Below are 16,539 nucleotides of genomic sequence, written 5' to 3'. Positions count from 1 at the left end.
ACATTCCTGAATATATGATAGTCACTTGACTATCTTCGTTAGCGTATCAGATTAACCGTTAGCTAGATATTTGGGCCAGAAGATGGCTCAGTTCTCATCGACGCCATTTTGCCTGGGTATGGGACCTACAAAAAGCTCCTCACTATAGTGCCAAAATCTCTGTCCTCCAAAACACCAGCGACTTCAGACTTTGTGTGTACATTCCTGAATATATGATAGTCACTCGGCTATTTTCGGTTAGCTTATCGCGACAACCGGTAGCGAGAAATTCGGGCCAGAAGATGGTTCAGTTTCCATTGACGCCATTTTGCCTGCCATAATGGTGACCTATATTCAACTCCACTCTAAAGTGTCAAAATCTCTGGATTCCAAGATGTGAGCGACCTCAAACTTTGTATGTACATTTCTGAATATATAATAGTCATTCGACTGATTTCGTTAGCTTATAGAGTCAACGACTTGAGTCAACCGATGGCGAGAAATTCGGGCCAGAAGATGGCTCAGTTCTCATCGACGACATTTTGCCTGGATGTTTACATAATGGTGACCTACATTCAACTCCACACTAAAGTGCCAAAATCTCTGGATTCCAAGACCTGAGCGACTTCAAACTTTTTCTGTACATTCCTGGATATATGATAGTCACTCGACTGCTTCCGTTAGCTCAGCGCATCAACCGTTAGCGAGAAATTAGGGCCAGAAATGGGCTATGCAAGCAGACGTGCTGATTTGTCATGGACGCCATTTTTTTGTTATTGACATTTGGTCTGAGCTAAATTCAACTCCTTACAACTTCTCAAGTACCCGAATCTCTGTATTAGACTTCAAATTTTTTGTGTACATTCCAGGATATATGATAGTCAAGCTTTATGATTGTTTTAACAATCGTATAGCTTGACACAATTTCTCGCAAACTCTATAACTATAAGCTTGAAAGCTTATAGTTATAGAGTTTGTGAGAAATTGTGTCTGAGGCTGGCCACACTAACAGACACCGCCATGATTCATTTGATCTGGCTTATTTCAGGTCAACATATGACTTCCATTTGTACTTTGATTACATAAACTATGTATCTATCTATATCTATGACGCAGAATGTCTGTCTTAATGATTTCATGATTGATACGTATATTTTCAGTAAATACATTACTGTCATTTTGTTTTTTTGATAGAAATGGTAAGGACGCCAAGGAAAAAAAATCCAAGGAAAAGTCCAGGGAAACGCCCAAGACAAAAGGTAGTTTTTTTCTTAATTATAATTTATATAATGTAGAAAATGATGTAACATCTCTAGCTTGTTCTCATCTATGGACACTTACTTCTTGCAATGACAACATTGAATTTTATCTAGGGCTCGGCTGTCATATTGTGTGTCATTGTTTGGTAAGATTACTTCTTATGGTAAAAAAGAGGGAAAAAAGTGTATGATACTAGCAGGGCTTGACATTCATTGTTTGGATAATTACTTCACTGGTACCGGTGCACCTAACCAGTAACCTAAAGATGTAAGTGTACAGAAATATTCTTGTATGCATAGCATAGAATAGTAAACAATGAATTATAAACCTTTTCTAAGAGTGACTTTGAAATTCTATGGCTAACTAAACAAGTAATATGATAATGTTCTTTGTTTTTGGACAAAATATCAAGCTGTATAATACAAGTAGTGTACAATCGTACATCTTCATGATTTTTCTTTTTAATGTGAAGGAAAATTGCCGGCTTAGCATTATTTTGGCATCTCTGTATCAATGAACTAACTCTTCGAATCACAAAGATGTAGTTGACTTCAGAATACATTCTCTCTGCAGGTGATCTAAAGTGGCTTCTGGGCTACAGTAAAAGGTAAAGGGATGATATGGTGAAGAACATCTACGAGAAGGACTACACTTTCAGAAGAAAGCTGTTGGAGGCTGTCGTGCACAGGCGCCGGGAGTCCAATGAGTACTGGGGGGACCAGGTGCTCCCAAAGCCAGACTTGCCCCCTAACATTGCCCCCATTCCCAGGCTAGACAAACAGGCAGCTATTGCGCAGTACCAAACAAGTTTTGAAGACCATAAGCCACATGCTCAATCATTCTGTATTCAATGTAATTTTTTTCCTCATTTTTGTACTGATTTTTTTTCAGCATACATGCCTTACATGACTAAACTACATGTATATGTAGTTTATGTTTTGAAATGTTTTGAAAATTCTGGTGCTATCTCTGCTATAGACACATAAAATGTGCCAATACTAGACTATACATATTGATGCTTGAACATGTAACATGAACATGTCAACAGTAGTTTATATAATATAGGTCCTGGTAGATACTTAGTAATATACTGATGTCATATGTCACAGGTTATGTTTATTAGATTGATGAGGACAAGTTGCCAATTGTATATCCATTGGAGCATTTTATTAATAAATGTCCTGCCTACATATCTCAGAAGTAAATATTCCATTTTACAACCACCACAAGTTTATTTGTGTCCAACAATACTGTCTCAAATGTAAACACAAGCCATTTTTAAAAATCATTCAGAAATATAATTGTATATCCTTGTAATATACATGTATATGTCTTTCTTGCTGTACAACTAGTTCTAATACTTACAGAATTGAGTTAGAAGAATACAAACTGATTTATAGACCAACTGGACAGGTGATGGCGAAACATCTTAGCAGCAAAATGTCCTAATTCTGTAAATACAATTTTGGCCATGATATCTAAACCTACATGCTCTTCTGCTCACCTAGTGACCTACTTATCTGCCTCAAGAAAACATAATGTATGTCCCATCTTCAGATGGATAGACCTACCTTATCCTGCTGACCACCCAGAATAGAACCACACGCCACACTGTTCTCCCTGGGCGTCGTTTGTGAACCCAGCATGTGAATTGGCAGTATGCCGACAGTCGTAAGATCCTGGGAGAAACAAAAAATGCATGTAATTTTGTAATGTTACATGTTTTTTTCTTGTATAAAGATTAATACAAGTACTCTGCAGAAGGACGAAAATGTTGTCTTTTTTATGATTTATTTATCCAAATAATATTTCCCTTATCCTTACTACACATCTATTTGAATATGTGCACAATATTTTCCTTATCCTTACTACACATCTATGTGAATATGTAGACAATATCTGGCCATTTTTGTTTAGTCTGATAATTTTCAGAGCTTAGTATTGCACTGACAGCCCCCCTCCCACACTGTGTAACATTTTCCGACTTTTCACCCTTAGTAATGCAAGTAATTACAAAATTACTGTCCATTTCTTCACACAAGATGCATCAGGAAAGGTTATTTAAAACTTCTCGGTACATAATATATCGGGTTATACAGTGGTACGACTACTATGCAGCCAGCACCCCAGGTAAGAACGTCGCAAAGTCAACCTCACGTAGCAATGTTTTCGTGAGCTTATCATGCATGTGTGAGTCCTGACACCCAGGTCGATGTTGTAGATATGCAAAATAAAACGGACAGAGACAAAGTAACAACATTTACCTATTACTCAATGGCACTCTGACATCTTGTATTCCAAGGTTATGTCGCTGTATAAGTGCAGTCTGAGTGCAGCCTCATGAGACAGAGGGGATGGAATTCCTCGTGTAGCTCCCCAGGATCTAGCCGCGAACCCTCCGTCTGGTCACCGCGGCCGTCCTATGCCGCTTCTGCTTGTGTGGCGGTCCCAGCTCCAGCGTAGGCTCCGGCAGGGTCTTCTTTCTCATCGCCATTCTCTAATTGTCCTGAATCATGTTCAGGCTCAAAGGCATATGGCCTGATGTCATTAGGGCCCAACTCATCCGAGTCTGTGGCGGCCATGACAGTTTTGTCGTCTGTTCCGTGTTTGGACTAGTGCGCATGCGTATACAGCAGAGTAGAAAAGAGCGGGTCTGTGGGGGATTACATGGATTTGAAAAGGATTACTGTCGAAAAGTCCTAAGAGGTAATTCAGTCAAAACTCGGGCGTATTTGTTTTTAGAAAAGCATAATTTATCAGAAAAAAATACCCGCTTACTGAGTGGAATTCTCTCAGCACTAAGTCAGTAAGGCGTCTGCCAAGACAGTCTGAAGATTTGGTGTTCACAAAGGTTTTTTGGAGGGTGGCATGGTGTTCAACATGTTTTGTGATAATCAGAAAGACGGCAGTATCAAACGTTTGTTCAATAGTAGCATTTTCCGTTACTCAGAGCCTTCTTCTGTCTACGTTAAGATGAAAAAGCTCAAAAGACCAACAGGCAACTTGGTTGATTAGCAATGATGTTCATAGAGTAGAGCGACTGTACAATAACTTTTTAACTTTTCCTTTGAACTTCTACTCAAGATGGCAACATACTTGTGAGATTTGTAGTAATGAACTTGACCCTCAATGTTTCTGTAATATCTGGCGTGTGTTTCTATTCTGAGATGAGTTGTGAAGTGAGCTGTAGGATTCTTGATTAATACAACACAACATCACTTTATTCACCTCCACCAGTTTTTACAACCAAGAACAAAATTAAGTTAAAATCATAACAATGGTAACATCATACTAAAGGTTGAGCAATACTTGAAAATAGCATTACAGAAGTGATACAATATTGTATACAAAAACTAACTATCTGTGACAATTAGGTGCATAAAATAAGAATCATGGCATTTTTACATACAAAACAGAACTTAAACAAGTATGTAAAATGGTATTACACAACATGTTGGTTCTCAGCGGGTGCTTGGGCATTTCTACTGGTAAGTCTAACTACCTGTAACAGATAGGTGCATAGAATAAAGCTTATAACATTATTACATACAAGACAAACCTTAAACTTGATAGTAAGTAAATATAATATTATATGACATGTTGGTTCTCAACGGGTGCTTGGGCATTTATACTGGTAAGTTTTTTGTTATTTCCCATTTGAAGATACTGACTAGAACATTTTGACTTGAAATGGAAACACAACATCATACTTGCGACGTGCCGTAAAAAAGATGTGGTGACAAAGATTTTACAATAACTCCTTTAAATTTTACTTTGAACTTGTACTAAAGATGGCAACACACTCGTGATTTGGGACATCAATGAATAAAGAGTAACTGGATACATCTAAGTCTTTCTCATCAATAAGAATAAGAATAAGAAGCGAAGGTCAGCCTTAACAAGATTCCAAAACAGACAGAAGTCCGAATTGTTCTATCTTTTCTGTGAGAATTGCCCTGCTGTGAATTTCCATCAACATGAAACGAACAGGGACGAAGGGATAGTAGTAGAAGTAGTCCACTGTGTTCTGCTGCTGCAGTGGTCGGAACATCCTGCAACCGAAATCAGTCTTTCTTCAGTCCTTTCCACTTAGTACGATTCATCACAAGCTTCCTTAGCTCCCGTAGGTTTCTTTCTGACCGCATCGGACGAAGGGATACAGTCCGCATTCTCCCCGCGCGGCGAGAAGTCCTGCGGAAGGTGCCCGGCGGGGCCCGGCGGACCACCAGCACAGCAGCAGCTGTGGAAAACTTGGCTGTGTTGAAGAAAATCTCAACAGCTAACAAAATCCGAGACGTCGGTAATGACACGTTTATGACAGAAACTGGACCAATTGGGGAAGTTGAAGCATTCAATGTTATTCCCTTTCTTCCTCTATGATATTGTGTAGGAAAACGTAGTCATGAACCGTCAAGATCACATGTCTATGATATGACGTTGTAACGAATATCTATAAGAGCATTGAGTGGTCGTAAAAAGTGGATTTAAATATATGAACACATGTATTGGTATTGAATCTGATATGAGGATCACAACAACAGCAACAAAAATACTGGAACGAGTACTCAAGCAACTAGATAAAATGTTGAAACGTTCAGGCAGCATCTTTCGTCAGTGAGTAAGAAAAGAGATGGAAAAAACAGCTTTTATACCAATACTCTGAATAGATATTTTAATGAGGTTAAAACAATTTAGGATGTCTTGACATAGTCTTCAATAGGAGTCTAAGTAAAGACAAGGTTGTATGCTAATAGTTCAATTAGCTACCGTTGTTTTAGTAAGGAACTAATTGCCCCAAGTGGGGTTCACGATACAGGGTATCCGTGGATTTGAGCTTAAATGAGGTTTTGGTATAAAACCTGGTATTTCCTTAGTCACTGACAAAAGATAGCGGATGCTGTCTGAAACGTCTGACTGTTTCAAAATCTTATCTAGTTGCTTGGGTAACTATTTTTGGCGTATCTTATTACCTGGATGTCTAACCCTAATCAAGTTATCTTTAGTGTTTGGAATCACTGGCAGGTCTTTCCCCATGGCCATGTCCAGGCTCGCAGTAGATGCATTTATAAAGCTTACAGGCTGTTTTCGACAACTCATTTTAGATATCTAGCGACCAAACCGATGACTTGTTCATATAATCAGTCTCGACATGGGCGGTGTTTGTCACCATGCGTACATGAATTGCTTCCATATTAGGTTTCTGATGCTGTGATGTAAGGCTTCATATATCTTTGAGTCTAGGAGTACTCGGTAGTCAACGAGCGCCTTGCCAGGGGCAGGACGTGTTTTTGCTGTGCAGAAACCTGACAAGTGGCATCATGTCGGGAGGGCAGCAGCAGTCCCAGACTGGTGACACAGGTGCTAGTATATATGTTTTGTGATTTTTTCTTGAGATATACTTTCTTCTTCGAACCATACAAATCAGCCCAATGGCTGTGAACATGCTTCTCTATCGTAGTGAATACTGAATAAATCAGTCTACTATTACTACTTCTTCTACTACTACTACAGAAAATACAAATGCCATCGGACAAATGCAAGATGGTTCATGGCTGTTACTAGTACATATCGTATTCTAAGTCTAACAGTCTTTCATGCTTTGTGTTTCACTGATTCGTTTGAATTTTGTTGCTGTTGTCGTTGTGACACCCGGTTTACCTGTTCACTTGGATGTCTACAGATGACAGCACTACTGTTACATTTTTGCTATTTTCCTTCAGGCGCCACACCCATGCAGCAGCCTCAGACTGCTTTCCAGGCACGTGCCGACGCCGTTGCACGTATACCCAACCCTATGTACGCCTCTGGAGCAGGTAAAACGTTTTCAAGTCCGCTTACCTTAGTCCTTTGCTTATATTTTTAGTTCTCGCTTTGATTTAAAGTCGACTGTTGTACTTACAAACCTGCGTAATGTGTACCGTTGGTGCCATCTTTAACTTCAACTCGCCGTCAGCAAGACCTACAGTATACACTGGTCTCTGATAGTTTTGAAAGACACCGGGAATTGAACTTTTTATCTCATTCCAAGGCACAGTTGGTTCAAGCTGTGTATCATTTTAAACATCATGCTTTCTTTTCAGCATGTCTGCAGATGACTGTATTGCTGTATGGTTGCAGTTTTTTGTCATTTTCTTCCAGGCGACACACCCATGCAGCGGCCTCAGACAGCTTTCCAGGCACGTGCCGACGCCGCTGCGCGTATACCCAACCCTATGTACGCGTCCGGACCAGGTAAAAAGTCCTGTTCTTATCTTCCTTTGTGGTTCTCACTTGGGTTCTCACTTTTTAAGTTGACTGTTGTTCTTACAAACCTGTTTAAATGCATGCCGTCGCCGCTATCAACAAGGTCTACATTATACACTGGTGTCCGTTAGGTTTCAATGGCACAGAGAATTGATGTGTGCCTGTTATTCCAAGGCACAGTCGTTGCAAGTTGTGTATTATTTTCAAAGGTTTCTTTCTATGTTCTACACACGTCAACGGACAAAACGTACGGTTTGTTGTCGTTCTTGCTTTGTGATGATGATGATATTGCAATATAGTAGTCATTTTTGATATTCATAATATCTGTAGGTCGACACTAAAAGTTAAACGGCTTGACCATTCTAAGTTGGTTTGTAGAAAAATGCGTTTGTCATTTTACCAGACGTCACACCCATGCAGCAGCCTCAGACTGCTTTCCAGGCACGTGCCGACGCCGCTGCGAATGTACCCAACCCTATGTACGCCTCTAGAGCAGGTAAAACGTTTTCAAGTCCGCTTAAACAGCGTCCTGGTCTTATCTTGATTTGTGGTTCTCGCTTGGGTTCTCACTTTTTAAGTTGACTGTTGTTCTTACAAAACTGTCAGGGCCATCTTAAATCTCAACACGCCATCAACAAGGTCTACACTATACATTGGTCTTCGAAGTTTGGAATTGACACCGGGAATCGATATATTCCTTTACCTTTGAGGGGCATTGTTAGAAATTGTTTATCATTTGTTTTTGAAATTGTCTCTTTCTATATTCTACAAATGTCAACGGAAAAAGTTTTATTTATGTAAACAAAACCTTTAGGCAATGTTGATATGTTGTAAAATGCATCAATACTGAGGCGCTTTATACTTTGTATTGTTGTATTGTATAAATCATGTGGTAATTCTTTTTTACAATTTTTTCTTCAGGTACCATGGACGTTACGTACGTCTCGAGGGCAGGTTCGACGTTTTCAAATTCGTTTTTGATGTCATTGTAATCTATCTTTGCATACCGTCAATGCAATTTTAAACCTCGACACGCCATGAACAAGATGTGCAGTGGTTTATTGTTGGTTTATTGGTAAAAAGACTTCCATCAGTGAAGTACACAAGTGATTTATCTATCTAAGGCACCTGTTGTGACGTGCTGTGCATTGTTTCCTTGATGTTCAATTTTGTACTAATGATAAAGGACATTGAGTACATTTATCCCCCAAAGAAAACGTTATGGTAATGTTAATATATGGAAAAATCTAGCAATATCTAAATATCATATGCTTCAAAAGCAGCCGCCCAAAATAAGACGAAATGCGCCAGCCGATGCAGGAAGCTGTGGCAAATCTCAAGCCCTTTGGTCATAGTGGTCATCGCTGTTCTATCCTCCTATTTTGCAGGTCAGGTTCATTTTGTAATTCTGTCACATGATGAACTTGACTTCTTACGTAATTCGTGAAGCATTCTGTTGAAGAGACAGTATCATACAGAAATTAGCAACCGTGTTTTTTTGTTGTTGATACAGTCAGATTCACTATTTTCGAGGAGGTGCAAGCACGTTTCCTGGAGCTGGAGCGTACGTACCATTTACTTTAATAATATAATCTACATACCAGGAGATCTCGCATTCTGTGGACTAGTGCAAAATCATGTTCTGGGTTACGGTTTATTACCTTTGTCATGAACCTTAATTTTTGTAGCGTTTGTAACGGTGTTTGTCTTAATATCATAGTTGCAGATTTGAGATAAGGAAGAAGAAGTGTATGTTTGTGTCCCCTAGCAGTTGCTCTTCGACGTCTTCGAAGTCTTGGTTTTCAGGTCATATATGAAATGACACTTTGGAAGTTAAGCCACAGATGGTATGTCTAAATCTCCTGGGAAGGTTGATTCTATCATTTTAGAAGACAAAGGTCGGGCTTTCGGGCTTCCTGGGCCTCCCGGACCTGCGGAAGAGAAGGGAGCCATGGGGCCAGCTGGTCCTGTGTCTGCTGGGCCTCCTGGGCCTCCGGGAGAAAAGGGAGCCATGGGGCCAGCTGGTCCTGTGTCTGCTGGGCCTCCTGGGCCTCCGGGAGAAAAGGGAGCCATGGGGCCAGCTGGCCCTGTGTCTGCCGGGCCACCTGGGCTTCTGGGAGAAAAGGGAGCCATGGGGCCAGGTGGCCCTACGTCTGCCGGGCCACCTGGGCCTCCGGGAGAAAAGGGAGCCATGGGGCCAGCTGGCCCTACGTCTGCCGGGCCACCTGGGCCTCCGGGAGAAAAGGGAGCCAGGGGGCAGGCTGGCCCTGTGGGAAAGGACGGGCCGCCCGGACCAGTTGGGCCCCGAGGGCTGATGGGACCCGTCGGGCCGCCCGGTCCAACAGTGATGTCCAAGTGTCCAAGCCCTCCCGGATCGGCTGAACACGCAGGTCTGATTTTTTTGCAGCTTTGTCCCTTTATGTGTGGTTTAAGTCATGATCAGTAAGTCTTCGAAGATAAACACCGATGATGCAAAGTGATATCAACTCAGGAAATCAGTGAGTCCGCAAGGAGGGAGATCTAACTTCCAATGGATGACAGTAAACAACAAATAGTCCGTGCGGACATCGGGGTCCTTCCAATGATTTTTCTGTTAATGCAAATCTTTCCTATAGCACGTTGTCCCGATGGTTACACCATGTTCCGCGGAATCTGCTACAAGTTCTTTACCACAGCGAAGACCTTCAGCCGAGCGGCTGCGACCTGTGGTGAGGACGGCGGCACCCTCGCCATGCCCCGAGACGCTGAGACCAACGCCTTCCTGGTCTCCTTATCCACGCGTGGCGATGGGTCCAGTCAACTGGGGCTCTGGATCGGCCTGCGCCGTCAGCACAAAGGAGGGAGCTTTGAGTGGGTGGACGGTTCCGCACTTGGTGACTACAGCCCGTGGCGTCCGGGAGCATCGAGGAGCGATGATCATTGCGTTCATTTCTCCACACACATGAAAGGCAAATGGTTCAACTTACGATGTGCCTTTAAGGTTTTCTTCGTCTGTCAAGTCACTCCAGGTACGTCATGGAGAAACTGTTTTGTTTTTATATTGATTGATACATTTGACCACGCTCACGAAGTCGCCAGTTGTAATGATTTGAAACGCATTATTCGTATTACTCATAATGTTTATTTTTCGGCAGAAGGATAAGCGACAGACCGGGATGTCACCTCCACTGTTCATCGCTGTTCTTTGGCATCCGCTAAAAACAACTCACAGCTACATCAGGGCACCTGCAGTACCACCGTCAGCGGGCGCCAGGAAGCTGGTTTCTCATGTTATCATGAGCTTTCAGGGCCAGAATCTAATATAGAAGAACATTGATTTAAGGGAACTTATACCGCCTTGTTGAATCAATTAAGTAACAGAAAGTACGACTGTAACATTTCAGCAAACCCTTAGTAATCGCTTAGAGGGAAGGGCATTAAGAAAGTATCACTGATCACTGTAGAGCTGCCTTTATCTTGTCTTTGAGTGGCAAAAGCCTGTTTTTCTCGAAAAACGTCTGGTAGGTTGGTGACCTCAGTCCAACTCAAACATTTGGCAGCGTGTATCATGTAATCACTGCACGGATATATCGGGTTAAGCTTTTAAGTTTTGAACATTCCTGTCGTGCAGCTTGGTCTTAAAATCCGTAATTCAGGATAGCCAGGTTCTTGTCTTCTACTGTGTGGTTTGGATGCCGAGTTAGGTTATATCTGTTACGTGGTGTTCCCCACATGGCGTAGAAAGTATGAAATGTATAACCGTGAAATGATTTGTGAAACTGCAAAATAATCAGGACCGAAGCAGATGTCACTAAAGCTGCGACTTCCTATGCTGTCCTGAGTTTAGCAAAATTTATGACGTATTGAATAATTATGATCATCACGTATTCAATAGTGATCACCAACATCATCAGGCGCTGAACATTGTGACGTAGATGTGCTTCATACAACTGTTTTAGAACCTATCCAATCAACACACGAGGTTTAATGATTGTTTGATTGGTAGAAATGAGCTTAAATGACAAACTTTCATTGAGCTTTAAGTCTGCATAACATTTAGAACATGTTCTAAAAAATCATGTAGAATTGAAATTCAATGAGAGATGCCACACATACACATACAAACAATCACAGAGAGAGAGGCTTTCAGAAGATGTCTGTAACGTATCTATAATAAGTCAAGTTATCTACAAAGTAAAGTTGATGAAATGAATAAATGTGTTCAGAAGGGCGCAAAAGCTGTTAAACTTTTTTTGCGCCTTAATTTTTCTTATCCTGCACATGTATGTGTATTGCACTCATTCAAACGCATACAAGGCCTTCGTGTTGCAAGTGTAGACGTGTTCGTTTGAATAGAAGTGTTCGTATTTCTGTCAGGTTCTATAGACATTCACTACCAGCTACAGCTATCTGGTCCGCTTATGTTAAAACATGTGCCCATCTTACACACGGAGAGGTCAGAGGTCCCGCTCTAAGGTGGTTTACACACGCGTTTTTGAGTCGACTCCGAAAACCAGCCAGTGTCTGCATTATCAAAACTGATCCGACACAAATGCAAGGTAATAGCTTGTGTAAAAAAGGACATGTACATATGTTGCATCTTGACATGCATACATTTATTCTGACAACATCAATTTTCAATGGGGAGTCCAATAACGTCGCCCCGGGCCCCGCCCTCTGTTTGAGTGCGCCATCTACAGGTCCAAGTCTGAACTGCATGAGTAGTAGAAGAGCTATCTGACGACAGAGATGCTGGGATCAATCACATTAGAGAAAAAATGCTGACACGAGTATTTTCTTATGGTTGAAAATCAAAGCCCGTCCTAGACGTGCCCAACATATTCGCAGTAGTTCCCTACGCAGGCTGTTTTTGAAAACCTGTTCTCAATATTTAGAGACAAAATCAATTATATTTTCACATATAAATTTGTCTTGATGCGGGCGGTGTCTGTTACCCCGCGTACATGTACATGAATTGCTTCCATCTTTTGGTTTCTGATGTTGTGATGTAAGGCTTCATATTCCTTTGAGTCTGGGGCTACTCGGTAGACAACAAGCACCGTGACAGGGGCAGGACGTGTTTTTGCTGTGCAGAAACCTGTCAAGTGGCATCATGTCGGGGGGGCAGCAGCAGTCCCAGACTGGCGACACTGGTATGTTTTGTGATTTTCTTAATTAGGATATTCTTTTTTTTCTTGTTCGAACCATACAGTCCAGCCCAATGGCTACAGACATACTTCTTTATGTAGACAGATTTGAAATGATGTTTCATTTACAAGATGGTTCATGGCTGTTACTAGTATATATCTAGACCATTTTCTTACGGATCTCTGTGCTCTGTGTTTCATTGATTCGTTAAATTTTATTGTCGTTGTCGTTGTGACACTCGGATTACCTGATACATCGGATTTCCATAGATGGCTGCATAGTTACATTTTTGTTATTTTCCTTCAGGCACCACACCCATGCAGCAGCCTCAGACTGCTTTCCAGGCACGTGCCGACGCCACTGCGAATGTACCCAACCCTACGTACGCCTCCGGATCAGGTAATACCCTTTCAAGTGTACTTAGAGCGTTCGTATCTTTGAGGTTCTCGCTTTGGTTTAAAGTCGACTGTTGTACTTAAAACCTGTTTTAATGCGTTCCGTTGGTGCCATCTTTAACTTCAACAAGCCTTCAGCAAGACCTACAGTATACACTGGTCTCTGATAGATTTGAAAGACACTGGGCAATCTTTTCATTTGATTCCAAATCACAGCTGTTACGAGCTGTGTTTATTTTACACGGTCTCTTTTTTCAGCATGTTTACTTATGACTGTATGGTTACATTATTTGTCATTTTCGTCCAGGCACCACACCCATGCAACAGCCTCAGACTGATTTCCAGGCACGTGCCGACGCCACTGCGAATGTGCCCAACCCTACGTACGTCTCCGGACCAGGTAAAACGTTTTCAAGTCCGCTTACATTACCCTGTTCTTATCTTGCCTTGTGTTCTCGCTTTGGTTTTAAGTCGACTGAACATTGTACTTTCAAGACTGTTATAAGGCATACCGTTGGCGCCATTTTAAGGTAAGTATCAACACGCCGAATATATGAATCGTGGTAATTTGTGCAACTTTTCTTCAGGTACCGCATTAAGAGCAGGTACCATGGACGCTGCGTACACCTTAACAGCAGGTACCATGGACGCTACGTACGCCTCAAGAGCAGGTACAACGTTTTCCAATCTGCTTTCATCGTCATGTTCTTCTCTTCATATACATACCGTCTGTGCAATGTCAAACCTCAACACGCCACGAACAAGATGTGCAGTATACATTAGTCTGAAAAGTACAGTATTTAGCTATCTAGGGTACCTGCAGCTGTTTTTACGTGTTGTGCATTATTTCCTTGATCATTCTTTTTGTACTTATGGCAACGGTCACTGTACATTTTACACAAAAGGAAAACTTTAAAGTAATGTTGATTTATGAAAAAAATTAGCAATATCCAAATATCGTATGCTTCAAAAGCAGCCGCCCAAAATAGGACGAAATGCGCCAGCCGATGCAGGAAGCTGTGGCAAATCTTGAGCCCTTTGGTCGTCGTGGTCATCGCTGTTCTATCCTCCTATTTTGCAGGTTAGTTTCATGTTGTACTTTTGTCACATGATGAACGCGACTTCGTACGTAAAGCGTGAAAAATTCTGTTGAAAAGACAGTATTATACAGAATTTAGCAACCGTGATTTTTGTTGTTGTTGATGCAGTCAGATTCACTATTTCCGAGGAGGTGCAAGCACGTTTCCAGGAGCTGGAGCGTAAGTACCATTTACTTTCAAATTGATAATGCAGACTTCATGCCAGTAGATCTTGCAATCTGTGGACTAGTGCAAAATCATGTTCTGAGTTCCGGTTTATTACCTTATTACCCAAGGGTCCTGTATACGACAAGATCACATTCCAGTCAGAGATCCACAACTACCAAACACGCTCAACCAAGACAAACACAATAAGACTTCCGAAACCGAAATCCAACTCTCAGAAAAGGCGCTTTCTGTACATAATGTCTCAGTTGTGGAACAATACCGGCAGCAACTAGCAAATAATTGGACTGTAATTATTGCTTTTAAGAGACTATTAGTATGTTATTTTTGTCCTCTACTGTCAATGTGTATGCCTTTGATTGTTTTAATTGTAATGTGTAAATATGAATGTGTAGACCACAGGAAGAATAGCCCCTTATGAGTCTAATTGTGGATCTAAATAAAACTCAAACCTTTGCCAAGAAGCTTAATTTTTGTAGCATTTGTAACGGAGTTTGACTTGATATCATACTGGCAGATTTGATATAAGGAAGAAGTGGTGCATGTTTGGGCCCCCTAGCAGCTTGCTCTTCAACGTCTTCGAAGTCTTACTAGAAATGTGCCTAGTTCTTAGGTCATGTACGACATGGCGCTTTGGACAGCCACAGATGGTATGTCTACATCCCATGGGAAGGTTGATTCTATCATTTCAGAAGACAAAGCTCGGGTTGTCGGGCTTCCTGGGCCTCCCGGACCTGCGGGAGAAAAAGGAGCCATGGGGCCAGCTGGCGCTGTGTCTGCTGGGCCACCAGGGCTTCCTGGAGAAAAGGGGGGCATGGGGCCAGCTGGTCCTGTGTCTGCCGGGCCTCCGGGAGAAAAGGGTGCCACAGGGTCAGCTGGTCCTGTGTCTACCGGGCCGTCTGGGCCCCCGGGAGAAAGGGGGGCCATGGGGCCAGCTGGTCCTGTGTCTGCCGGGCCTTCTGGGCCCCCGGGAGAAAAGGGGGCCATGGGGCCAGCTGATCCTGTGTCTGCCGGGCCTCAAGGAGAAAAGGGAGCCACGGGGCCAGCTGGTCCTGTGGGAAAGGACGGGCCGCCCGGACCAGTTGGGCCCCGAGGGCTGATGGGGCCCGGCGCGCCAGGTCCAACAGGGATGACCCGGATGTCCGAGTGTCCAAGCCCTACCGGACCGCCTGGACATGCAGGTATGATTTTTCCCAGCTATGTCCTTTTATGTGTGGATTTAGTCAGTTAGACTTCTAGGATAAACGCAGATGATGTTAACAACAAAAAATCCGCAAGCAGGGAGACAAAAAGCAACAAAAAGTCAGTGCGGAAAGTGTATCCTTCCAATTTTTCTTCCGTTAATGCAAATCTTTCTTACAGAGGAATGCCCCGATGGTTACACCATGTGGCGTGGAATCTGCTTCAAGGTCGTTAAAAGACAGAAGATCTTCAGCGAAGCGGCCGCGGCCTGTCGTGAAGACGGCGGGACTCTCGCCATGCCCCGAGATTCTGACACCAGCGCGTTCCTGACTTTCTTGTGCAGGTTTGACGGCCACAAGTGCTACTGCTGGATCGGCCTGCGCCGTCAGCACGAAGGAGGACGCTTTGAGTGGTTGGACGGTTCTGCACTTGGTGACTACAAGCCGTGGTGTCGGAGAAAACCGGATGGCCATGGTGACTGCGCTTTTTACGTCGCAAACTGGTATGGCACGCTTAGGTGGAAGAACAGGGAATGTGACGTCAAGCTTCCCTTCCTCTGCCAAATAACTCCAGGCATGTGAGCCTACATCATGTGAACTTACGTTTTTTAATGGATTGAAGATCAAGGTGATAAAGGAATTCTACCACGTGGAACTCTACCTACAATAAATGGATCTTCCTATCTGCTTATTTCCGCTAACAGATAAAATGCCACTTAATACAAAAAAATTACTGTAGAATGACGTCATTAATCAATTGTCAAGATAGTAACATACTTGGCTATTTTTGCAAGTACAGTACTGAAATTGGCAATATCTAGCATCTGTCTGTATTCATTCGTTCGCAGGCATCAGTGCCTGATGCATGGCGGCTGCAGACATGCATAGGGCTCGCCAGGCTGGTCTGCTCTCGGCATAGTCCCTCCAGTCGGTTCTGGTGATCCTCAGCCCCTGGAGCGTGTTGAAGATCTGGTCTTCCCATCTTCCTCTGTATTGAAGAATCAAAATGATATCCATGCCCAGACTGGAGTTAATGAAATGATGTAAAGAGTGGGGATGCTCATTAATAAAGAGTAGCTCGGCACATGA

The 16,539-nt window shown here is 42.5% G+C and overlaps 1 protein-coding gene and 2 long non-coding RNA genes across 3 annotated transcripts; 2 read left to right on the top strand and 1 right to left on the bottom strand.

Moving 5' to 3' along the window:
- Window positions 1–801: 801 nt before the first annotated feature.
- On the top strand, window positions 802–2,429 carry LOC136445641 (uncharacterized). Its single transcript, XR_010757431.1, has 2 exons — window positions 802–1,238; window positions 1,813–2,429. It is a non-coding gene; the product is annotated as an uncharacterized lncRNA (long non-coding RNA).
- LOC136445640 (uncharacterized) lies at window positions 2,385–4,025 on the bottom strand. Its single transcript, XR_010757430.1, has 2 exons — window positions 3,504–4,025; window positions 2,385–2,918 (listed from the first exon to the last, which is right to left on the bottom strand). It is a non-coding gene; the product is annotated as an uncharacterized lncRNA (long non-coding RNA).
- An 11,629-nt stretch (window positions 4,026–15,654) lies between these two features.
- LOC136445672 (collectin-10-like) lies at window positions 15,655–16,032 on the top strand. Its single transcript, XM_066443805.1, has one exon. It carries the CDS (start codon window positions 15,655–15,657, stop codon window positions 16,030–16,032), a length of 378 nt encoding a protein of 125 aa, XP_066299902.1.
- The last annotated feature ends 507 nt before the right edge of the window (window positions 16,033–16,539 follow it).

This window comes from Branchiostoma lanceolatum, chromosome 12 (assembly GCF_035083965.1).
Source record: "Branchiostoma lanceolatum isolate klBraLanc5 chromosome 12, klBraLanc5.hap2, whole genome shotgun sequence".
NCBI lineage: Eukaryota > Metazoa > Chordata > Leptocardii > Amphioxiformes > Branchiostomatidae > Branchiostoma > Branchiostoma lanceolatum.
The sequence above is the reverse complement of the archived record's forward strand: the minus strand, read 5'-3'. Positions and strand labels throughout refer to the sequence as shown.